We start from the raw sequence: 26257 nt of genomic DNA, 5'->3' as shown, positions 1-26257 counted from the left end.
CATCTACACTGTTTGTTTGTTTGTTTGTTTGATTGTTTGACTACTGATTGGTTGTACACGCGATTGGAGGGAAATACGCATGGAACACAGCGAAGGAGACACACACACACACACACACAAACACACGGTTTTGGAAAATCGGTGAAGGCTATGATGTCAGATTGGATTCGTGGGGCATGGAATGAATAAGTAGCAAATTTGACAGCCGTGAGTGTGCGTGAAAATAATGTCATACCTGCCATGCCTCTATGCTTATTCCTAAAGCTTGGCACACAGTTCATATATGTTGTCTGTTGCTAAGCCTCAAATGAAATGTGGACTATCTGAAGGAAATGTTTTCATCGATGTCATGCCACACGTTGACGGCTTAATCTTTGACACCTTAATGTATTACCATGCATTTGCGAAAGAGTTTACAGTTGGTTAATGGCTTTGCATAAAAACTATAAACAAGATCGTTCCTCAGAAAAAATTAAAGCGGCTATAATACCTAGTACCTACAAGTTACGGTAAATGTCCAAATGTCCATGTGCGCGTTTAGGAGTGCGCATGTCTTTACGGTAGCCCAGCGGCGGAGCTCCATCGGATTGTTTGCTGACCGAGGTTTGAAGCACTCAGCGGAGCGATGTTAAACCTATCAAATGTGCGCGCTTGAAACACGCTTCTACGCGCTCACTTCCCTGGACTAAAACTGCAATTCTAGCTCCTGCTTCGTAAGTTGTTTCAGTTTTTTTTAAATTGTATTCGCTTTTGACACTCGTTCGTGATAGCTTCCACCAGACCTTGATTTTGGTGCGGACTAGACGCATGACTTGTTGAATTGTTTTTTTTTAATATATATTAAAGGTCTTAGAAAGTTAGTAAGCTATTTATGACAAACGTGTTACAAAACACGTTGCAGGAGGTTAATCTTTGCTATATTCAAATATCTATCGACAATGTATTTCTATTAGGTCCTACTTTTGTTTGAGACATGTGCTTGGCTATGCGAGATTAAACCAACACTGAATTGAATTTAAACGACCAATTTAACAATTGACGCACGTTTAAGCCCCCACCAATCACTCAGCCAACCCAATTAGGATACAAAGTTACAGCGTAATCCAGAAAACATGTTTATTCTCCTGAACCTAGGCTATTAGAGAAGGGGTTTTAACATCTGTAACGTTCTTCCAAGTTCTCATGTTTCGCAACTGAATGTGGGAGTGAAGAAAGATAAAATCGGTCTTTGACTTAAACATATAACTGCGAATTGTGTCAATTCAAAACTATTTCAAAAGAGGCTTCTTCCTTAAGCTTTATTTTTAATAAACAACGCATGTATTCTTGTGCGTGTGCGTGTGTATGTCCTGTAGCGATTACTGACATTTCGGAGGGTGTAAAACGCGGGAGCTGTCAGAGCTGCAAGAGGACTTTGTTTGCAGCAACAGTTTCAGAGGAGCTTGAATAACCACAAGAAACGCCTTTTCACACAGACTTTCAAGTGAAGAGCAGACTGAAAGAATGGCAAAAAAACCCGCATCACTTGTAAGCTAAGAAAGCGAGAGTACTATCTATACCTTACAGAGATGAAAGTGGTGAGATGCTTGATATAGTACTATAAGATGGTGTGTGGGTATCTGCTTGTTGTCAGACGTGGGTGTTTTTTTCGAGATAGAAGCACCCGGCACCACTCCACATATGCCTACTCTTTTATAACCATATAGGCCAACACCATTTGAAGAACAGTAACAAACATGTTTTAATGTTTACAAAAAACTAAAATAACAAAAATATATTTATAGCTTATAATTGTTTTTATTTGCTCAACATTGCTGACAATATGTTCCTGTAAATGTTGTATTCACATATATGGATGGTCAAATGACAAACAAGATGATCGTAATACCAAAGATACAAAGTTGCTTTCAAAGCTTCTTTCTTCAAATTATCGAGATTTTAGCTGAGTTGTCATCTTTTGGATCTATCCTCTGCAATCCTTAACGACTATGCAGTTGCCAAAGTTATACTAATTGGACCAACTAATGGAAAGCGAATTAAAGATTTGTATGTCTTGGGTGCCCATGGTGACCGAATTGGTGCATTGTGTCAATATTATAGAATGGATGAGTAGCTGTTTGGTAGACGTCTGTTTTAAAGATACTTCAAATTGAGTTTCCTTTCCTTTCTTATGTTTAACGTCAGACAATGGAACCATCACTAATGGAATAAAACAAATAACAGCCATTAGAGTAGCTATAGTTCTGATCAGCTCATTCTCAATGCTGAGGTAGACATAGTTGATTTGTAAGAACTATTGGCTTCTCAATTAAACATTATTTTGACTAGTCTCTCAAGCACCTCCAAATGTATCTTGTCGAATATGCATTGAAGAACCAATTATAACCAGTTATCTATAGATATAATTTAAGATTAATAATTAGTCATTTTTTGGAAATGCATAGGCCAGCCGTAGGATGTTAGTGAATGAAATGTTCCGTGAGAATATCTGTTTTCAAATTGACCTTGCCTTCCTCTGTATAAGCCAATTCAGAATTCAATCACAGGTGTACAACATTTCTAAATGGCTGAGTAACGTAGAGGGAGCGATGGCGGAAACTATTTTTGTGTTAAGCCTCAAAATCGATCTCTCTCCTGCTCTATTCAGCGCTCTCTCAGTCGATGCTATGAATCTAACCTACAGTACCTTTCAGTCAGGGTTGAAGAAGTTATTTAAAAAAATGTGTAGGAGAGAGCCTAGCTGTCGGCCATCTCCCACAAAGCTCTGGGGGGTCCCTGCATTCAGCAGGTGGGCGAGCCCAAACAGATGGTGACTCCCTTTTTAACTTTTAATCGCGAGGCGAATAAGTAGCATTCCTTCTCACTAGCCATCTCCGACTGCACGAAGACCTTGAAGTCTGGCCTGTCTGGAGCTATTTACAATGTGACAGACAATTGGGTCCTTACAATGTAAACTTATCACTTGAGCTGAGACGTTTTTGGGTCTGAGCTGAGACACGGTAGGCCACAGCACTTCACTGACCATCATGGTTCTTAGAAGGCTGGCTCCTTTCTATTCTGCATCTTGTTTTCTCGATGAGACGAAGAGGACCGGTTACTAGTCACGTGTCCACATCGTGTCAACGGCACGTCTTTGAACTCCTAGTTTTTTTTCCAATTTTCTTGAAAACAACAAAGCCAATTGTGTTATTTTGAGCCAAACAGAAATATGGCAACAGACACGTTTTATTCAGCCAAGGAATGCTTTACTTGGCTATATATGTTTTTTTTGGTTTATCTCTCATCTTCTCTCTGGGGGCTATGGCCAGCAGCGGTCCCATTACAGAGGAAGGCTCTATCCCCCGTTCCTCTTTTGACTCATTACCTTGGCATGGCGGGCGTGCTAGTGTGTCTCAGCGGTGGGATGAGGCAGAGGCTGAGGCAGATGTGCCTCTGCCTTCACCACAATGGGAGTCACAGACTATGTGATGTGTTGATCGGCTTTCTTTGTAGATATTGGCGTTTCATTGCACTCCCAGGGTCACCAATCTTTACTCGCTGGCTAGGGTGTCGAGAGGATGGGGCCACAATTCTGCTAGAGATGAGCAATTGAATTGTCGATGTGTAGTGAAGGGGAAAGAAATGTCTGGATCCAAAAGTATCCCCTCAGGCAGTGGCAGGTGTTGTGTTTCGCCGCCTTCCACATCTTCCGAGAATACTTTGATTTCCTATATTCCACCTGACGTGTGTGGTCATGGTGTGTAGCTTGGCAACCAATGTGGAAGGGAAGACATTAGACTAAGGCCATCTTGTCCATCCCCTTTCGCAACAAAAATAGTGGATTTCTGCTGGGGTACTGTAGTATTTGACCAGGTTTTTGGAATATGTTTTCTAATACGATTTGACCTTCATCTTCTTGACAGGTTCCAAGCAAAGAACCGGGGGTTTAGAGTTACCAGCAGCAGGGGTTAGGAGCTAGGCGCAAACCCCTCATCCCTCTTTGCCTGCGAGCCTTTCGACCCTGTAAGTCACACTTTTATTTGCCTTCCAATTTAGTCCCTCGTTCTGCATGGTCATGTGAGCCATCATTTTATTGTTATGTTCTTGGAGATGTGGTGTCACATTTCTCCTAACGTTGCTCATTTTGGACAAAGTACCCTTTCAGTGCTGTGTTACTATGCCCGGGCATTTGAATGCCAGGTCAAACGTTGTCATGACTGGTACACCGTACAACAGCATAGTGTTTATGCCTGGGCAAGCGCCAGAGAAGCTCGAAGCAGAGGCTTCCACTCATAGCACAGTAGGACTGAGTAGGCCCGAGTACCGACTAAAGAGTTTTAAAACACTGCAGTGTATTATAATGTAGTGCTGCTGCCCTGCTCTCAGTGGAAAGTATCTAAATGGTTAAACAACTAGAGGGACAATTTTTATCGATTTTTCACATATCTTCTTTTTATCGGGTAGCTTGAGTGAAGCATGAACGTATTTATTACACCAGTCATTGTGACGCATCTGAAGTCTGCACTGCCGCATGCAAAACATGGAAAAGGTGTGTTTTTCTGAACACCAGAGATGGTGAAAGAATATCAGACAGAGAACCGTGACAAATAAGGCATTTAGTCCAGTGTGAAAAGTATCCAATCAAATATTTTTATGAATCATTCATTTTTGCCTCCAAACCCCTGACTTGACTCGATATAATGTGTTGACAAACATATAAAACCACACATAAACGATCAACGGATACGTGTTTGCTAACGGTTAACTATTATGTGGGTAATGCAATATGCATGTCCTCACGTAATGTAGGTCACATAGTTTGTGACTGCGAACCACATAAACAACAATGTATTTCAATGTTGACTTGTTCCATGACTTGTTCAAGTCAGGACGGCATTTTCCCTCCCTTAATAGACCTCCTGCTGCTGGGAGGACTGGAGCAGCAGTGGTTCATCTCTCACGTTGGGCTCCCACTGTCCTGGGGGGGGTAGGCTGCTCTGCGCGGCTGCTAATGTGTCTGCCGTTTGCTTCGGTAGCGTTTGGAAATTATTGCGCGTACCGCGTGTTATGGTAATGTCTTCAAAGGAATGTATTTCTGAATGTCTGTCTGGATATTCAGTTCCACTGCACTCTGATGGGTCAAGGTTCCACTGCGCTCCGATGTGTTAGGGTTCCACTGCGCTCCGATGGGTCAGGGTTCCACTGCACTCCGATGGGTCAGGGTTCCACTACGCTCCGATGGGTCAGGGTTCCACTGCGCTCCGATGGGTCAGGGTTCCACTGCACTTTGATGGGTCAGGGTTCCACTGCACTTTGATGTATCAAAGAAAGTTCCACTGCACTTTAGTGCTTATAGGTTCCACTGCACTTTAATAGGCCAGGGTCCACTGCACTTTGATGAGATAGGGTTCCACTGTGTCAAAACTTTTAGTCTAATCAGCAACACCCTAATTCCCACAATATCACCTTAAACATGTCCATGCCAAGGTAACAAAGGAAAGCCTAGCTCCTCCTGATTATCCCTGTAAAGCCATGCAGTGGCTGCTTTCTCTTAGGCTCTTTCCCACCTGGTTGTTTCCATGTAAACACTACTGAGCCCTCAGACCTCCTCCACTCATTGAGTGAAAAGAAAATAACCTGATTAGCAAGATATGAGTGTAAACAAAGACTGCAAGCCCCTCATATCAGCATTGTAAAGCACTTAACCAGATACTCAATCTCAGTCAATTTGCATACAATGATCAGGATTTAAGTGTTGACAATCTGGGTGGCAATGAAAAATCAGTGATAATGTATTGCTAAGAGGTTGTGTTTTGGTTGTACGTGGCAGATATTTTAAGATGGCTATCAGGCATTCAGGGAATACAAACAGGTCTGATTAGGAATGAGGCACTATTGATTTCTACCGTAGCAGAACAAGAATGCAGTCCTCTTTGATGCTTTGTCTGACTGAAATTGTTAATGTTGCCTAGGCAGTGAATGCAGGTGGAGCTAGCAATGCAATTGTATTTTCTTTCATTGAACTTGCACATACACACAGGAGTGTGAGCCAGTATTTATAATAAAGTCATCAGTATGGGAAGCCGTCCTTTCTGCCCACCCACCTGAACATGCGTCACGTTTTTCACACCTTTTTTTTATTTTCTTCTGAGCCACAGGAAAGGGGCTTTTAAAACCGAATGAATAAATCAATTCTGTCTTGCGATCATTCAATGCATCTCATAAGCAGAGAAAAGGGATAGTTGAGGCAGGTTCGAACTAGGCATGTCGCAGTTCATAGCCCAATACTTCCTTGTTTGGTCTTGTTGTGTGGGTTACCTGCACACCGTGATGAGGACATCGCCTCCGTTGATCAGACAAAGCAAATAACAGATGCCTCTGCTATTGATTTTTTGTCGTCCATAACCTTTGATTATTTGCAGTGGGAGAGGGGGGAGGGGTGTATGGAGATCCCAATAATATGTGAGCAGAACCCTTTGCGCAGGTGTTCACGTTTTTTGGTGGTGTACAACATTGTTCTGCAAACCAGGAATGTGGGATGATGTTTTTTTTCCCTCCATCATCCCACAGGGATTGAACAGGGCAGAGATTGCAATCGGAATTAGATATGAAAACACGTGTTGTGGCACTTCCAACTACACCTAAAGACCACTCAACCACTTTAACTATTTGATGTTGACAGATGTTGTTCAACATCTTAATTGGTCATTTGGGAAACTCTGGTTGCAAATTGAGCCAAAACAGAAAAATCTGTATGCTTTGTGTTAATACGGGTCTTTGAATCTATCTAACCTCATTTCATTTAGAGCAACACAACACATCGGTGTGTGGAAATTGCCTTTGTGGGCTCGTCCTCCAGGTCCTCCTTAACCTAGAAACTACCAGACAAGAGAGGGGCTCAGGGAGGCAAAAGTATTCCACTGCCTCCCAACATGGCCATGCTTCCAATAAGACAAACACTCCATGACCAAAGATGCTCAGGCTCAAGGTGTGATTGTTTCATTGCCAAAGTGTCTCATTACATTGCCTTAGAATTGAGAGGGATATGTCCTTTCATCAAGGTTCATCCGATTGAAATATCTATGTTTCATTTTTATAATTATAGGGACTTTATCGTAATTAATGTACACATGAATGTAATTAGATTTAAACCATAGTGCTCTCATCGAAGATGTACGGACACTCATGCGCTTTCCAACGAAGTTCAAGAGTCTGGCTGGTATCAGTAACAGCAGAGTAATCTGTCAATCTGTATGCCTATGCACCTGAACAAACGTTAACCTTGTCAGATTTGTTTTCTCTGAGCCATAAGAGATCTATATATATACCGCATATAGTAATAACTTTACGTGTGTACCACTGTAAAGGAAACCCTCAGTTCAGTCTTAAAAGGGAAATGTGAATCTTTAACTAGCGTTGACATGAGTGAGACTAAAGGCACTAATGCGATGCGTCCTGCACGCCAAGCCAGGGGACTCGTATCATATTCTCAGCCAGGGTTTTTCGCATTTGGCGAGGAAATTAAATCGTTGCCGTCGTGCCAAGTGTGCCCTCGTTCGAAGGCCCTATGTCGTCCAACTGGTCGCCTAGCAACCAGGTGTCCGTTTAGTAAACCGGGTTCATTAGCAAACAACGACTTGTTTTCTGAATCCTCGGCATCTTCGACAGCGTTTCGCAGTAGAAGGTCACCGGACGGTTTATATCTACAGTGAGCGGTCGGTTTTCATTGACAGTCAAACTCTCCCGTCGATCCTATTATGATGAACTTGCCTGCTGACGCCACTACGGTTGAATGCCTGAACTGGCTAGTATTTTCTCCTTCAACTGCCCGCCTAGACTCAAACCGCTTCGTAGGGGATTACGAAGCAGCGTGCGGCCAGCCAGCAGACGGGGAGTCTGACATAATTGAGAAGATGGCGGCTCGGGGAGGGTTTGTAAGGAGCTGGACGTTGTCCAGGTTAGCAGGTACTGCAGACCCTAGAATCGACTGTCAACAGGCGGCTTGTGTCGCTCCCAGGGGGGTCGAGATGCTCCACTCTCTGCCGTCAGTTGGTGTCAAGGGAGTGAAGCCGATGCAGGTTTGTCTTGGCCTGTCATTCGAGCTTGTGGCACTTTTACAAGAAATTCTGAATTTCAAAGCCATTGAAGAGGAGGCTGAACAAATAATGGCAGTTGTAAATTATCCTCCATTAAACTGAAGAGGGTACTCAGCTAAGATAACACTTGTGGTGGTGTTTTGCGCAACCTGATTATAATTGGACCTAGTAGAGTGAAACTATAAAGGCAGTGTATACCCTAGTTTGGGTAAATTGGTATTAGAATTTGTTTTGGTTGATAATGCTCAAATAGAACAAATGGAACGATCAAGGAATTATATCCATTTATCAGCTAATGTCTTTAGAGTTCATGCTTACAATGCTCGAATGCTCATTGCACTGGTTGTACTTCACTGATATTCAGTTGATGGATGAAATCGTGCTCGCCCATCTGTGTGTATATTTGTGTTCATGATGGGAACCAAACATCCTGTACTCGATGTACAACTGTTAAGTGTGTTGTACCACAGATGTGCCCATATTGAAGTAGCATATCCTTATTACTTTATTAGGCCTAGATCTCTGCTTCGCTTTGAACCCACCACACGCTCGCAGGCAGGAATCCATTTTGAGTGCTTTTAAAGGCACCCTTTCTGTTATCGATGCTGCCTGTTTTAGAGGGACTATTGTTATTGGACTGTTGTCCAACATATTGTGATTTGTCATGCTTCCATTAAAGTCGCCTTTTTTAGCATGACACCTGTTGTTCCAGGTTATCTCTAGGTTTCACACTAATGTGTGTGTGGTCACGCACTCGTGGACCAGATTCTATCTGAAATGAGCTTCCAGAGTTTTATGGCCATGGACTTGTCAACATGTCCAGCCTTGGGTTACCCATTAGTCTAAAAATAGTAGTGGAACTTTTCATCTTGATGCAATAGTAATGGCCTATGATACAGCTCTACTACTAGTAGACAGCTATGCACCAATGCCTTGCTATTATTATTATTATTATTATTATTATTATTATTATTATTATTATTATTGAGTGCTGAAAGGATTAAACTGTGAATGAATCATCACAAATCCAATCAAATTGCTTCACAATGTTTCAAAGTACAATTACCAACCATTTGCTGCTTAACGCTTTAGAAATTCAGAGTAATTATTCATTGTTTCAGGTTTCTACAAAATGAGTTAATTTTGTTCTTCGTTATTGTCAAACCAAGCAGGCTATTATAATTCCTCACGTTGGGCTCTTTTAAAGTATGATGAAGAAGAATAGTCCCCTATTCTGAATACCCTGGCGCTGAAGTGTTAATGCACACAACACGTGAACATCCTTATACGGAGTCAGGGTTCGATTAGCCCAGGAATTTTCTCATACACAGGAATCTTGTCAGTTTGCTTGTTTTACCCCAGAAATTTGAGACACTGGAATCTAATGGACCCTTTTCACAGGTGGTCAATAGAAGGGTAAAGTCAAACAGGCCCATGCTATGTGCTACACCTGGTTTTCTCCCACTTGTGAAGCGGCCCTATGTTAAAAAAAAAAAAGTTTCCACCCTCACAAAAAAACCCAATGTGTTCCGCATCATTAAATTCTCATTAAATCAATGAATAATGAGACTTTCACTGGCTGTTACCAATGGCAACCAACATCTGACCTCTCCTGATGCCTGAACCTCTAGTTAATCACCACGGGGTGTTCGCTTTGCTAGCCGAGCCCAACGGACAATAACACTGGTAATCAATCATACGGTAGTAGCACAGATACATTCCCTGAATGTATGCACTAATCTCCCAGCCCTCTAGTGTCCTGGGTAGAATTTGCCCAACAATAAGGTCTTCTGTCTACAGCCCTTGACGGATTGACTTCACACACACACTAAGCCTGTATTATTATTTTTCCACTCTCGCTGTGAGGCTGCTATTATGTTATTGCTCATGAGCTTAAAATAATACCAGATATATAATGTAATTATGGCTGCATGTGTGTGTTTGTGTGGCAATGATTCTACCTTCCTGTCGATGGCACCCGGCTCGGTTTTGTTGTTCACGGCAGAGAAGGAGAAGGCCGAGTTCTGCGTCTTCACACCTCTACCAGTGGTCCCCAACGTGCAGGATTAGAATGGTGATTTCTTCTCTCACCTCCTCTCCCCTGTGGGCCTGTGTTGTGTAGGTGCGTGTGCCTTTACCTCTCGGGGGGGCCTCTGTCTTGTAGTGAGGATGAATCACCTCCCAGCTGTGTGTGTGCAGGAAGTGTCACTTGTGTTTTACCTCATCCCAGCCCCAGCCGGTCCCACGCTAGCTGTTTAGTGGACCAGCCGTGGGGAGCTGTAGCTCAAACATGATGGAAACCACAAACAATCACAGGCGGCCCACTCAGACGCAGCTGCGGCGGCAGGGGTGGCTACGTAGCGCTACTCTTGGCTAGTCCGAATCCACTGGAAGTAGTCGTCGCCTACATTTAGTAGTGCATTTGGCACCGGCCCATCTGAAACGGCATTCACGTTAGCTTTTTGAAATTACTATAATCCAAATCCAAGTGTCTAATGTTGGAGCAATTCCAATAGTTCTTTGCTAAACGGCAACACTTGTAAATAACTTGCTACAGTGCTATCACCTCACAGTTTTTAAGTAGACTAACCCTCATAATTAACACATCTTCCTCTCTGCTTATCTGGGTTGCTATTTGCGCTCGGCAGGGCCAGTCTCAACACGGTAAAGCAATTAAGCGATATTTCATCCCCGGCAGTCACAAAGAATCCATTATATCTATACAACAACAACATGAAACAATTGCAACATTTGCTGTATTGAGCTGTACATTGAGGTGTACGACATTGCTTTAATCTTGAGCTGGACTGACATGCCGGAAGAGGTGTTCAAAGTCAGGAGGCCCCCCCCCCCCCCCCCCCCCCCCCCCCCGGGGTGAGGGCTCAGCGGGGGTGGCCGGGCGGTGAGGCGGGAGTGGTGGTGTTGAAAACTACCAGCTGGGCTGCCGTGTCATCAACACTAGTCCCGTCGTCGGCGTCATCCATCCAGCTAAGCTCCTGTGAAGGCTCGGGAAGCCATTGTTCATGAGTGTGGGGAATTGGCACGGGATGTTCTCTGGCCCGCCAACAGGTGAGGAGTGTACGGATGTGCCTCTTAGTCGCCTCCAGATGCGCCCCGGGGCTTTTGGGGGCTGCGGTGCGTGACGTCCGTTACTCAGACACATTTTTTCTGATTAAATCCTCCACACTAATGAGCTGAATGAATAAAGGACATGCCTGATGAAGTTATTAACGTCCTAAAGCCTTCCACTAAATTGGATCTGTTTGCTTGCCTACAAGCCCTCGCAATAACTGTCTGGCTCGCTATTAAACAGGCGTAGTGTTGCTGAGCAAAGACCAGGCCAACACTGTCCTGTGCATCATTAACACAGGAGTCGATTAACAACAGCAGAATTCGGTCTTCTGCTGCCACGAGAAGAATAAGGCTGGGGAAGTCCCTGATCAAAATATTATAATTTTGTGTGGTTTATTGCAGGGAAAGTGGATTCAGCAGTGTTTAGCTAAACACCATAATGTAGCGTTGACAAGCCGATGCCATTTCCCCCCCCAGACGGCCTTGTGTCTGTCCTCTTCTGCGGAGCTCTGCCACTCGGGCCACGACAAGGTGGTCTGCTTTGCCTCAGGGAGGGATTCATTTTTTTTCCACCTAAAAGTATAGAACAACGCGTTTGTATATAGTAAAAGGCTAGGCGCAAATAAACCCAGATACTACACCATCTGCTGGAAGTAATTCCTCTGGACTGTCAAGCATCCGAATAAGTCTCTGTTTTATTTTAGTACTCTTTTATTGGACTCGAGTCCGAGGTTGTGTTTCCGATCAGCTCTCAGGATTTCACTGAACGCTAAGCCTGCAGACTGGAGGCGTATGGAGATGTTCCAATACTAGGAACAATTTCAACAATTTCACGACATTCTTTTTAAGTTGCCGCACTTTATAAACTTTTGAAAGATATGATCCAGACAAACCCCACATTTAGGTGACTTGTCTCCAAGGAAGGTGTTATATAATCAAACGAGCAGTGGTTTGTTTTGTTCTGACCGGGCCAACCACCCAACGTTGGCTGCTCAGGTTAGGCCATGGAGACTGCTTTGTTATGAGCAAAACACTGTCCTTGTGCTCACCCTCTCACCCCTATCCTTGGTCTCAGCCCCCCAGCTTTTGTTTTTTCACCCAACACTGTTAGAGATACTTATCGGTCTATCTGCTCCTGTTGGATTTTTCCATTTGATCAAGAAAATGAAACAAGAAATTAGGAGAAACTGGCAAAGGTCTTTTGTAATAAGGTTTCTCAGCAAGCTGTTTTATGCTTCACCCATGGCAATAATTTTAATTACAATCTTTTATCTTTATGTGTATTTGTTTGTGTATGTATGTATGTATGTGGATTGCTCTTTATAATTATTCATTCTGCAGAGGCTTTCCTTAATTAACAACCCATGGCTGTTTCCGTAGATAAATTTCCCTACAGCTACACAGTTAGCCTTAACAGAGGGCACATTTCAGTTCTCACTAAACCCTGTTCGCTTGAACTCAGAAGGTACATTTCCCTTTTTCTTTGGAAGGACCACAAGCAGATTAATCCTCATATCCGGCCCAAGACAATGCTTAATCTTGTCAAAGAGAAAAAGGGAACCCATGGTTTGACCACTGACTACATCCACAGCTGGCTTTGTATGTCATCAGTCCTCTGTGACTCATGCAGACATTTCTCCATAAAGCCATTGAAGCCGTTTTACAATCCTCATGAATGTATGGGCCCTGTGAAGTCTGTGTCCCTTGGAGATGCCTTAGTCATCACCTGCTTGTGTAGGTGACCCCAAGGGTCTTGTAAGGAGAGGAAATACTCAAGTTCTTTTCATTGTAACCCTTAGACTGATTTCTGTAGAAAATTATTTCAATTGATTGTTTTGACAATCAATGACAGTGTTTTTTGGGAACACCGCCATTGATTGTCAAAACAACATCACCAGTTTATTGTCCCCTGTTGCTGTTTCTCGTTCGTTCTAGGAGTTGGATGTTACTACTAAGGGATGTTTTGCTGTTCAATACCATCAAACCCCTTTGTTTTGAAATTATATAATTTATTATGCTACTTCCTTTGAATTACCCCTATTCCCTCTGTTTGTGTATCTCTATCATTACCGGTAAAAATATCCGTACACCTTTTGACGGCCTTGCATTTCATCACTGAATTCAACACTTTCAATTCAACACTAATTCCTTGGATGCGTCACAAGGCAATGGTTATAAAACCATGAACCTTGAAATAATCCAATAATGAGTTGTTTTCACACTTGGCCCGTTCCTGCGAACACACACCTCCACTCCAGCAGACTGAATACAGATTGAAGCCTTTTATTTTTCTTATCTCACTCTGGCATTATGCAGAACGGCAAAGTGACGGCCTGGGAATGTGAGGAAAGACCTCATCAACAGTATTTTCAATCACAACTAAGCCCCCGTTCCATTAGCTGTGTTGCTAGGCAACTGCATCAGGACCTTTCCATCTAGCGGGGAGACGGATGTGCATGTGTTGGCATCTGGGAGGAATCTTTTCCGCTTTGAAGATGCAGATAGACGGTCTTACTTGTGTCGTCACCTCTTTCCTTACCTTGACCACCACTGCATCCCATAATATTATGTTTTCAGCTTTTCTTTATTCTGGGAATGACTGGGGTTATTTATTTAGTATTGAGACGTTACTACATTTACATTTCAAATACAGCGTGGCATTAAAACAGGCCTCAGAGTTGGTGTGCTAAAACGATTCTTTCTTTTCATGGAGGACCAGTGTTTCCTCTTTTGGTTGGGTGTGGGTCTGTTTGCAACCCAGTGTCTCACTCAAATGTGTAATAACTGCTGGTCCACAGCGGAAATCAGTTTATAATGACGTGATGGAAGTCAAGAAGTCAAGAAAACTCCCAAGGTCAATTATTTTTCTTTGCCATAATGGCATTATATTTGTGAAACAAAAAAAAAAAAAAATCCTCTGTGGAGTCGGTGTGTGTGTGTGTGTGTCGGTGTGTGTGTGTTGTGCATGAGATTCCCCCGGATTACTGCCCTGCTCCTCCTGTCCTGTCCTTCTACGGCTGCGGCTGTCGTTCTGCGGTAGAGATGCTACAGAGGATGCAGAGCCTGGCTTCTCTGTGCTGTTTGGACGCGTGGGATCTGCATGTGGCATACTCAGCGACAGAAGGCCCAACACATGTTCATGACACTCTGCTGAACTTCAAATAGACTCTGTGCGTGCAAGGCATATTCATGGAGGAATGTTTCAGACGCCCTTACCATTAGCTCCCCTCGGTGTGGATGAGCGGATTAATGGAGCCGTACTGGTAGGAGGCTAACCTCCTTAGCGCATTCAAACCCAGAGGCTCTCTGTTCTGCACTTGATCTTGCTTGTTCTTTCGGTTGCTGATGCTCCCCAGGAAGTCCAATTAAACCAATGAATGGAACTTGGCCGTGCTAAAATGGTATCTGATCTAAGTGAATGCATCAGGTGGACGTATTGAGAGCACATGGCGGGAAATACTATGTGCCGAAATGTTCTCGTTTGTTCCGTAGCCGGGAACCAAATCCTATAATGAAGTCAATGCCGTCGTCCTTTTTAACAATTTCCCTATTCCTATCAGCCACCCGGGCTTTATTCATTACCTCTGATCAATAGTTCCAAGGCACTGTCAGACCTAGCAGTTCTTCACCAGCCCACAGAGACAGGCATCTGTGGCATAAAACGCTCACACTTTTTCAATAACAATCCTTGTCGCAGAGCGAATTAATTGGTCTGCTGTTGTTACGGATCAATATTATGATTCTATCTTGGTCAATTGGCACCATTGGTCATGCACTAGTTTAACAGAGGGAAGGGGGGTCTGTTAAAGGACTCCCGGTATACCAACAGGTGATTAGTGCGGGTGAGCTATAGAGCAGCTGGAGAGAGTTCCACCTCTGGGGAGGGGCGCCCACTCTCTGTGACAGAGCACGACTCGGGGTGGGCTCCGACGAGTGTGAAACGGCAGGAAGGCTGCAGGCCCAGATGGCGTATCTAGGCAAGGACTGAGGACCCGTGCTAATCAGCTCGACCCGGTGTTCGCCTCACTGTTATCCCTGTGCCTGAGAGTGTGTCTCCAGCATGCCTGAATGAGTACCCACCGGTGGTCCTGAGCTCAGTCGTCATTGAATGCTTTGGGAGGCTGATTACAGGATTACATCTGTGCCTTCCTCCCGGAGGAAGTGGCTGAGCTGTCACTCTGGTGCCAGACAAACGGCCTCCTCACAAATGTCACCCAGCCAAAGGAGCTGATTGTGGAGTTCAGGAGAGCACAACAAAAGAAACCGTACACACCACTGCGGATCAATGCCACTGTGTATGGTGCAAAAGGGAGCAGCTCTAAATACCTGGGAGTCCACAACACAGAGGACCTGACGTGTTCAACACACGCAGACACTCGGGTGAGAAAGTGCTAGGCAGCCTCGTTAGCACCTCAGGCTCCTGAAGAAGTTCAGAGTCTCCCTTAGGGTCCTTCAGCGGTTTTCCTCTGGAGCGGCAGAGAGCGTTCAGACAGGTAGCCACAGCTCCACTCATGACAGGAGCGCTCTGCAGAGAGCAGCGCGTTTGGCTGAACTCGCTCTTTGAACCGCCCGCCCCTCGCTGCAGAACCTGAGCCTACCCCAGCGTTGGAAGGTTGCGGTCTGGCAAGCGCCGCCGCCTCAGTCACGTGGAGACCGATGCAGGGTTTCTTTCCCCAGGCAATCAGCACTGTGAACACTGAAACCAACCAGCTCCGTCAAGCTACACGCGCAGATTATTTATGTGCAGTAATGTTGCTTCCTCTTTTCAACAATAACACAAGCAAAAATATTTGTATTATTGCTGCTTCTTTTAAGTCTAAATGCTGTTGTTGTTTCTGCACAACCCTGTATGAATTGCCACTGTCATTTGACTGTGGGACGAAGAAAGATCTCGCATGGTTACAACAATTTGAAGTGCTGTCTGTGTGTCTGAAATCATGCCCAACGTCATATCATTCTGAAACAAATTCTTCACAAACGTCTTCTCATGTTTTAGGGCTTTGCTGTCAATATCACGAGACTCTTCTCTCTTCTCAGCGTGACTACTTACGTAGTCATGCCATTGTTTATCACTGCTTATGTCCTCCACAGTCGCTCCCATGAATACTTTAAGCAATTGGATTACAGGCTTCATGATGCAGATATAACGGCCATGTGAGACCAATGTTCTTCCTAGTTATTGTAGGAAATGCAACAAGCAGTGGACTATCTTGAGACCATATAAACGTAGCTTGGGCAGATTAATGACCCTCATGTGAGGCCTGTTTAGTCCAGAAACTGGAACACAGGTTGGTACCCCCATGACCCGCATTGGAAATCTGTCTCACACCACAGTCTGTCTGTGTGCTCTCATATTGAGTGGGACCTCATGGATTTTGAACAGTGAGGAACTTCAGTGCAGCTAGCTCGAATTAGTGTGTGTGTGTGTGTGTGTGTGTGTGTGTGTGTGTGTGTGTGTGTGTGTGTGTGTGGTGACTTATGAACTCTCTGCAGCTACCTCTGGCCCTCGGGGTACCTGGAGGATGCTTCTCCTCAGCTTGACTGGGAAAACATGTTTTATTTATCTGTCTGGCATCTATTATCCAGACTCTTCTGCTATAATTATGTTTCGCATGTCAGGCCCTGCAGGAGAGTTAAAAGGAGATGGGTAGAACTCTCTCTCCCCCTCTTCCTCTCTCTCTCCCCCTCTCTGTCTCTCCCTCCCTCTCTCCCCTCTCTCTGTCTCTGTCTCTGTCTCTCTCTCCTCTCTCCCCCAGAGGACCAGATGAACCCCACAGTTCCTACCAGACCTGTATCCTTCAAAAACAATTCATCCTCTTTGGTTTCCCTCTCACTGCCCCAGAATGTTTCTTTCAGACCTCCAACTTTTTGCTACTTCTTCCCGCCGTCCCTCAAAGCTTCACAGGGCCAGGATAATTAAACTCTGGTTTAAATGTTTCAGTTTGGTTTATAAAGGAGGTCTGTATGATATATTTGACTCAAATCTGACTCGTATAAAAGTAGATATTTGTCTAGTCTGTGCGGCATGTGGCTCAGGAGGGGGTGTTGGCTAGTAACCGGAAGGTTGCTAGTTCGATCCCCGGCTCCTCATAGCTGAGTGCCGAGGTGTCCCTGAGTGAGACACCTCACCCTGACTGCTCCTGACAAGCTGGCTGTCGCCCTGCATGGTTAACTGACGTCGGTGTGTAAATGTGTGCATTAATGAGTCAAAGTAAAGCACGTTAAGTGGCCACTGGTTTGAAGAGCGCTATATAAATGCAGTACATTCACCATTTGTCTTTGCTCTGCTCTAGATCCGTGCACCATGAGCAACAAGCAGCACCCTCCACTGATGAAGAAGCACAGCCAGACGGACCTGGTTAGCCGCCTGAAGACACGCAAGATCCTGGGCGTGGGAGGAGAGGATGACGACGGCGAGGTCCACCGCTCCAAGGTCCCTCATCATTTATATCCTCGTTCGCACACTTATGTTTGCTCACAGAAATCCATCAGATTTCATTAATTATTCATACATGCATTACCTTTTCTTAAATTCATACGTATAGGAAAATCCACCATCGAGCCGGTATATTGACTCATTGTGTGTGTGTGATTGTGTGTCAGTGTGTGTGACGTGATTGGCCCCTTTGTGAGGTTACATTCCGCTTGGCGATGCCCCCTTCTGGACGTCCCCATCCTCTTTAATATCCCGTCACCTCTGATTTAATGTGGACACAGCCACTGGGAGAGGGCATGCTCCTTCATCACAGATCCACAGCCTGCACATTGGCAAGGAACACACAAATAATGACGGCACACTTCCACAGATCCCTCTTTGTTTGCGGTTTTCTTTTCCCATCTCCGATGTCATTTTGAGGACAAGTGTACAAGAGATTGGAGGGCTGCTCTCACATTTCTGAATAATGCATGATGTAGAGGAAGGGGAAGCTGAGAGGAGAGAATAGGGGGAGTAATGAGATGCCGGCTCCTGTTTTTCATCTCTCGGTCATGAGTTTGTCTTCTTTAACCCACCCCGCCTTGGAGTGGAGTGGAGCCCTTTCATTGCCTCCCGGCTTTAGTCTCTATGGTTTAGTTTCTTTCCAATCGCCATGAGATGGATAGAAGAGGAATAGTTGGCTGCCCATATCCTCCATACGCCACTAAATGATTCATGTGGAGTGTCTGTATCGATGAAAACATTTCCCCACTCGGCCGCTTACACCGCAACCCCATTTATTAGTTCCAGCGTTTTGGTTCTAGACCAGTCCTTACGAGGGGATACAAGGACAGAGGACAACACCGGTAATGGCGGACTCGGATGCACCGGCACTACAGTCTCTCAATTCAATATAAAAACACAGATTTCCACCACACATCCCTTAAACGCGTGCGACCGCATGACAGGGGTTGGGCTGGAGGGGTGGGGGGTGGGTCGGTGCCCGGGGCCCTTCTATAAACAATGCCGGGAAGGGCTGCAGCAGTCCTCTGCCCATCTGTCTTCCTGTGTTAACAGTCCACTCTGCGTGCTGATAAGAGCGACCGCGCCGGTCCTTGGGAGCACGCGTGTGTGTTCTGCCGCGAGGGTCCAGCGGGTAGGACAGAATTATGGTCTGTTGTTGGTTGTCACGGTGGTGACCGCTGACACTTTACAACCTGCTGTCCGCACAGCTTTGGTCATGTGACTGGTTTTACCTGGTAGCGTGTAATAATGTTGGTGAGGATGATGATGACGATTGTTGTGTCTCTCCAAGAGAAGAGGCACTGTCTACTTTAAGATTGTTGCCCCCAGCCATCCAACATCCATGATTAAAATCTAAGACGGTCTGCAATTAACATGTCGTTTGTAATCCACTAATCATTCATTTTATTGAGTGTCACTGATAATAGCTCATCTCTAGTTACCAGAGACAAATGAATAGTCGCTTTGTCTGATAAGCAGCAGAGTAAAAGTTTTTACTTGGTTATTTATATTCACTTTGATGTTGATGTGAAGCAGAAAAGTGCAACCAAATGCTTTCATGTTAAATGCTTTAAGCAGCATATATCTGATATTCCTACTTGATACGTGACTAAAACGATGATCAATCATCAAAGTTACAACCCATGATTGTGACTAATCAGCACTATTGAGTCTGTTCTCCCTGACTGGGAGGAGATTTTCTAACGATTCAGAGTTAAAACGGGACGCGTTTCAGCGGGTCCTTATTTAGAAAAACGTTCCCTTTGTTGCTGGGGTGCTGGTGTGTGAACCACAGCGCTCACTCCTCTGACGAAGCACTGTGGCTTTGTGTTTTCTTCCTCTTCCTATTCCCTCCTCGCTCTACAGCCCCCGGGACCGGACTTGTGCCTTCGGTTCAGGCCCGGTTCCTGTTGTGCATTTCTCATGGCCGTCATTAATATTTATGGGTTCCCGTCAGAGGCAGCCATCTGACAGTTGTGTGGCTGGAGGGATCTATTTAGCCAGACAGAGTAGATCAACAAACGTGGTTCCTATGCATGCGTATGTATGTACAGTATGTATGTTATGGATGTGTACAGTATAAATATTTATATGAACAGTATTTTTATTATGTATGTATGTGCACCGTGATTTCAGTGATATGGATTTCAGGCAAAAAAGTTTATATATTTTCCTAAATGTTAAGAAATAACCTTGAATTGTAATCTTTCAATCCTTGGTTGAAGTTGCTCCATATTCAAATACCTTATTCTACTTTCACATAAATCTCCCACGTTCTGTGTGTTTCTGTTTTATATTTACCTACATTTTGGCCAGCATACAACATAAAACTATATGCTCTTATGAATGTTGCACTTTGGTAATAGAATGTATAAATGTATGTTTTTTGCAGAGATAAGATTACACTTCACTAATCCCCAAAGGCAAATTAATGAAAGCAAATGCATGTTCAACATACATGTTCACATGCAAACCGAGTCGATAGTATCCGCAAATCAATTCCCCATGCCTTTAAATGTGTTGCTGTAAGCTTAACTGTTAACCGTTAACTGCTACCTGTAGGCTAATAGTGTTGGATTACTGCAGCCACTCCATACTTACTGTAGCATTATGGAGGATCTCATGGCATATAGCCTGCTCCTGCCCAGCAAAATACTCTAGCTTCCTGGTGTCGGTTGTCAAGGCTTAGCTCAAACCTTCCAGAGGCTTGGTGACTAACAGACATTATTATCGTGACGGAAAAGGTCATGTGTCTCAGCCCTATATTTCATGATTACCCCCTGCAAATGTATGCCATTAAAAAAAAAAAAACCTGGACACTGCGGGTGGGTGAAACTGACGCAATTCTATCACAATTTCCATTCCATGTTGGGGATATTTTGGGTGTTTAATTGGTCAGCTGTAGATTAAATTACCAAAGTATTTGGTACTTTGGTCATTTATTTAGACTCTTTCACTTAAAAATCAATCAATTACGTGGCTTACCTTCTCCATATCATGCGATGGGAGGATTCAGAATAATTATCAGTTAGTATTCCCCTTTGGTAGAGAACGATGGGAAAGCCGGTTCTTTTCATGGTTTCGGTCAATTCAATAAATTATTCCTTCACATTTACTCCTCATTTTTAATTAATTTGTACCTCATTCAGGAAACAACCTTTTGAACTATGGCAAATCTGCCAACCAGAAAATGACTTTTTACAGAATTGAAATTAGACCAGAATATCCCCAAAAAACAAATGTCATTGTATACTTGGAAAATGAATGAAAGCTCTTCTGGCTGCAGACAATTACACTGTAATTGTACATTGGTCCTTGAGTTGGCATCTGTTTACGCGTAAAACCAGATGTAGTCTCTGTACTTTCTCTGGGACTGTGTTCTGTCCCTGTAACGACGGTCACCCTAGGGAGGAACAAACTGAGTTTGACCCCATCCTAATATTTTGCCATCCAACGGAACCAGCCTTAGATCAGAGCTGACATCGACCAAAAGCAAAAATAAAAGCCTTCTTCATCACGGGATTCTAACCGGGTGTCTTGTTACATTCAATGCACTTGCTCGACATAGAGGGCTTTTTGTATCACTCCCAGTCCAGCTAAAGCACTGTGAAAGCTGGCAGTAACCCTCTCCCCTTCCCCAAACAAAAGAGCAATTAGGTTTAACTAGTTACTGCAGCACCAACTGATCTGTTGTCAGACTAGTCAAGTATCGGTATCTATATATATCCACTGGATCTATATTAACTGATGTTGAATTTGGACCCTGCTTTGTTTTTCTGGCTATGATTCACAAAAAAATAAAGACGATTAACCTTTTCTTTTTGATTCACTCACCCCAGTTGTTCAGGCAATTACTCCAATTTAGATTGTATGCTTTTTATGATTGTTTCTCAGCCTCGTTTCTTAATCCCTTCAGATTAAATGGTCTGCTTAAGAAGTCAATGTCAAAATGCCATGTATCAGCAAGTCATGTGACCACACAGCTGCTCCTGTGGCCTTATATTTGTGGGCTTTTAATATGTGCTTTGGGCCCCTGGCGGTGTTTCAAAGTCTCCGGCAGCCAGTAATTAGGCCCTGGGGAAGGATAGGATGACATTCCGACAACAACGGGGACAATACGTTAACTCAATGATTTGTAGATAATTGAATTTAATTCAAACGGGAATAATGAAGTATATTGACCCTGTCTCAGTTGACGCCGTTCTATTGACGTGTGGCAGGATTTCCCGGGCTTTTAATTGGCTTATGGTAAATTGATGATTACTTGGGCGCGGTCAATGCCGATATATCATTTGCTGGGCTGATGGTTAGATTGGGTATGGTTAGATACTTAATGAATCTTGTTAATTTATGTGTGGGCTATTGGCAGGCAGCTTTTAAGAGTTTTAGTAGTTTTCAGCTGCTGCTTTCATCTAAGGAGGAAATAAGTTCCATCCTCAGCTGTAGGTTATTATTTGTGTATTTTCTTTCAAACACAGGATGTGTTTTTGCATTTCTCAATACAAGGAAATAACCCGGTTGTGTGTCAGAGCATAGGCTGCATCAATCTACCGATCAATCATTGGCAATCGTGCACTGCGGCTAGAGTCACATGTGAGTCTGAAGCCCAAAGCGGACGGGCGTGTTGGGACAGATACAAAATGGCCCTCCTTGCATCATCGTCAGAGGTGTATAAACTGTGAAAAGTAACTCCTGTATATTGTATCTGTTTTGCATTCATCCGGGCAAATGGATGAGATTCAAACAAAGTGAAGACGGAGAGTGAAATGTTTCCTGATGTTAATCATTTGCTTTCCCCTCTCTCTCTGTCTCTGTCTCTCTCTCTGTCTCTCTCTGTGTCTCTCTCTCTGTCTCTTGCCCTCACAGATCAGTCAGATGCTGGGCAATGAGATTAAGTATACAGTGAGGGAGCCTTTTGGAATCAGGTGAGATCTGCACTCTGTTCTGTTTTACTCTGTCTCAGAACCCTTTAGAACAGTGGTATTCACTATTTTTTTCAGGAGAGCCGCACTGACAGGACGACGTCAACAGGAGAGCCATTTTTACAGCAAAGTATCAAAAGCTATAAATCCAGTCATAAATAAGTATGCCTGCTTAATAATATGTCCTCCCTGAAGCAGTGTTTCCCACAGAATTTTGTGAAACTGTGGAGGGAACCCGGTCCTTAGCGGGGTCCGGGGGCATGCTCCCCCGGAAGAAAATTTGGTACCTTTTAACCTGGAATGCATCAATCTGGTGCACTTTGAGAGGAAAATTAAGACTTGTGTGACTGTGTGTTATTTTCTGGAATAATGTGGAGACACTGGGTCACATAACATGGAAGCTATTGAAGAATAAGTTAATAAGAATAAGTCCATCCAAAGAGCACATTCTCTCTTGTTATGCAGGAAAACCGCCAATCTGGCAACCCCGCTGTCAGCGTAGAGCCGAGCAAGTTTAAAAATATTTTCTAGACAAGCCTATATTTCCACCTTTTAATGCCGCTGTTGATTTATTTTTTAAATAATTGTTTGTATTGTTTTTTTAAATATCTGTATTCACTGCATGATCATATCACTGTATATTTTTACCGCCATGCGAGCCGCAAATAGAGGCTTGGCGAGCCGCATGTGGCTTGCGAGCCGCGCAATGAGTAATGCTGCTTTAGAACAACTCTTATTGCAAACCAAATGCTCTTCAGACTCTGCTGCACCCTCTCGACAATGTCTCCACACCCTTTAAATAATCTCAAGAAGATATAACTTTAGAGCTTATTGGATCTATTTCTCTGTATTAACTCTTATTATATTTTCCTTTCTCTCTCTATACTCTGTCTATCTGTCTCTCTCTATTCTCTATTCTCTCTTCCTTGCTCTCTCTCTATTCTCTCTTCCTTGCTCTCTCTCTCTCTCCCTCTAGGTTGTGGATCCTCATCTCAGCAGTGACATTCTCTGTCATGGCACTGGTGGTATGTTTGTGTGTGTGTTAATGTGTGTGAACATAACCACTGCTGGTCACCCTTTAAATCTTAAAGTTAACCCCTGACAAGCTGCTGGTTTGTTGTTGTTTCACACGGATGAGTTTGTTTTAATGTTTGTATAACTCTTAATAGCCCCCGCTGCTCCTACAGCATGAATCATTTCTATGTGTGTACATTATTGGCCAGGATTGGTAGACCTAGCCCACACTAATGAAAACATGCAGAAACACAGCGCCAGCAACGGGAAAGAGGGTAACTACTACATAGAGCCAAACTTGGAAAACAATATTTGTAAGAAACCTTTAGACATGCAGAACCAGAATCTATTTTTGAGAGTGTGAAAATTGTTTCACTTTTTATTGAACATAACTTAAAAAAACGCCTTTTTCTCATTTAGAATGAATGTAAATATTGGGGAAATCATTCACTTAAAAAATTCAACTTAGGCTTCACCCTTCGGTCGAGGTTATATAATCAAAATAAACAATCTAAACCGCATGTTCTGAGTGGTGACGGGCCGAGGCAAACCACTCCCCTTACCCCTACACAGTGGCCCATTCACTGCAGGGAAATCATGACCCTCCTTCCCCTGGCAACTGCCTTCCAGGCGCTGGGTGGAGCCAGGGGCAGGGCCTCTGTTTAGAGTGACACTGGCCCAATGCTCCAGCAGTTTGCTAATGCAGCTCCTTCTGACCTATCTCGGGAGCACATCTGGTCCAGTTGAACAGCTCTGCCTTTGTCTGCTGCACCACCTTGAGCCTCAATGTTCTCAGTGTATATTAGAGGGGGTGAAGGCCGAGGAGGGTGCGGGGGCAACAGACTCCCAACAGCGGGACGTTGTCCCCGTTGTAAACGCCACTGTATTTCTGGACGCAAAAGCAACTACAGTTGAGGGGAGACAGAATGGTCCCTGTCGTGGCATTGACGCATTGTACTGTGTGTTCTCCCTCCTCCTGCTGTACACAGGCCTTGGTGTTCCCCAATCAACTCTACGAAGTCGTCTTCGAGGAGGAGCTCTCGACGACAAACATCTCCATCCGACTCTACGGCGGGGCCCTGCTCAGTGAGTGGTCGACACAGAGACAGACCAACAGAAAGACAGACAGACCCGCAGAGAAACAGGCCGACAGAGAGACAGACAGACAGACAGACATTTGCCCAAAGGAGTAGAGAATAAGTGCTAGAATAAAAAATGGCACCTCTCTATCGTTATTATTATACACGCATATATAGTCCGTGTTGAACCCCTTTCTCTAAGAATCAACGGCCTCTTCAGCCCCTGTTGCGTCGCCGGGAGCCAGCGCACTTTGGGCAAGGAGCGGTTATTTGCACCTCAGGTTGTTATTTTCTCAGCTTATCGACCGCCGCCGGCAATAGGTGCTCATAACTGCACGGCAATTATCGCCACTCTGCTCCCCCAGACGGAGGCGGGAGACGGGAGATGCATGTGTGTGATTACTATAATGGCATTGTAATAAATCCCCCACCGGGGAAGAGCAGCACTGGCCCACCAGTCAGACGTGGAGCGCTTGCGACGCCTCTGTGTAAGTGAAGATGCAGAAGAAGAAGCAGAGGAGGGTTGTGTTGTGTTGTGTTGGAGAGTGTTTGGTGGTTTGGTTTGAGAAATGCACCAGTGTGTAGGAGTGCTTTGGGAGGGAGAGCGGAGGTGCCGGATATCAAAAGGTGAGGAGGAAGTGCTCCAGCACTTAGAGTGGTGCAACGCACTTGAATCAGAACGAGGCATGCTTTCACACCGGTGTTGGGAAGCGCGCGGTGAATTGAGCGACGGGGATTATTTTCTCACTCGATTTATCGAATTAGACCTTTTTTGTAAATGGGAAAGTTAAAATGATTGCCCTGCATTCTCCTTTTGTGAAGCGTGACTTCGTAACACGTCGAACGAATGAATGTTCCACACGACCATCCCTCCATTCTTCCAGAGATCCTCGAGGGTGGGAGGGTGAATCCCTTTAAAAGTGTTATTGTAAATGTCAGCGAACTCCGTGGATTAGCAAGGGCATTGGTGGAACCCTTACAAGACGGTGAAAGGTAGGAGGAATCGGGGATGGGATAGAGGGGCGGGGGGGGCGGGTCTCATCTTCCATGCAGGTGGGATGCGGCAGGAAGTGGATATAATCTCCTCGGCCCGCCCACCTGTCAGCCGCCCACCTGCTGGGCCACGAAGCCTCGTGATAGGTGACAAAAGCAATAGAAGAGGGAAATGAACAGGGAGGAGAACGATGGAGAGAGGTTTAATGAGAGCCAGGCACCCAGTCAGCGACTGAATGAGAGAAAAGAGACAATTTGCTTATGACACTCAACTGTCACTTGTCTGTTTGAGCTTCCTACATGCTTTTTGTTATTGTATTTATATAGCCCTCATCATCCTCCCTAACCCATCCCACCTCTCCTGTCTGAACTTTGACCTTCTCTCCAGGTCTGTCCCTCGTCATTTGGAACGGGGTCTACACGACCGAGAAGGTCATTATCCAGTGGACTCTGCTCACCGAAGCCTGCTACTTTGCTATTCAGTTTCTAGGTGAATAAACCTTGTCCAATATATCTTATCCATTGTTTTAGGGCCCATTTTAAGTGTACTTTATTCTTAGGCCTTCTTTTATTCCTAGGTCTACCTTTATTCTTGGGATGACAACAGTGTGTTTTTCTCCCTCTGTTCACTGTGTATTTCCTTCCCCACTAGTCCAGCTGTGC

At 44.4% G+C, this 26257-nt stretch overlaps 1 protein-coding gene across 2 annotated transcripts in view; it reads left to right on the top strand.

The window, feature by feature from the left end:
- The first annotated feature begins 579 nt into the window (after positions 1-579).
- The window catches only part of LOC307080100 (tumor protein p53-inducible protein 11-like), a 28618-nt gene continuing 2940 nt past the window's right edge, over positions 580-26257 (top strand). Inside the window, exons 1-7 of one of the 2 annotated variants that reach the window (XM_079742710.1) lie at positions 580-713; positions 3903-4002; positions 17441-17580; positions 22453-22511; positions 23485-23533; positions 24512-24608; positions 25983-26084. In XM_079742710.1, the coding sequence (XP_079598836.1) occupies positions 17452-17580; positions 22453-22511; positions 23485-23533; positions 24512-24608; positions 25983-26084 (436 nt within the window). In that variant the 5' untranslated portion in view covers positions 580-713; positions 3903-4002; positions 17441-17451. The remainder of the gene's footprint in view (positions 714-3902; positions 4003-17440; positions 17581-22452; positions 22512-23484; positions 23534-24511; positions 24609-25982; positions 26085-26257) is intronic. The other variant, XM_079742711.1, reaches the window with a different exon arrangement.

The sequence above is a fragment of the Pollachius pollachius genome, assembly GCF_949987615.1.
Source record: "Pollachius pollachius genome assembly, chromosome: 9".
Taxonomy (NCBI): domain Eukaryota; kingdom Metazoa; phylum Chordata; class Actinopteri; order Gadiformes; family Gadidae; genus Pollachius; species Pollachius pollachius.
The sequence above is the reverse complement of the archived record's forward strand: the minus strand, read 5'-3'. Positions and strand labels throughout refer to the sequence as shown.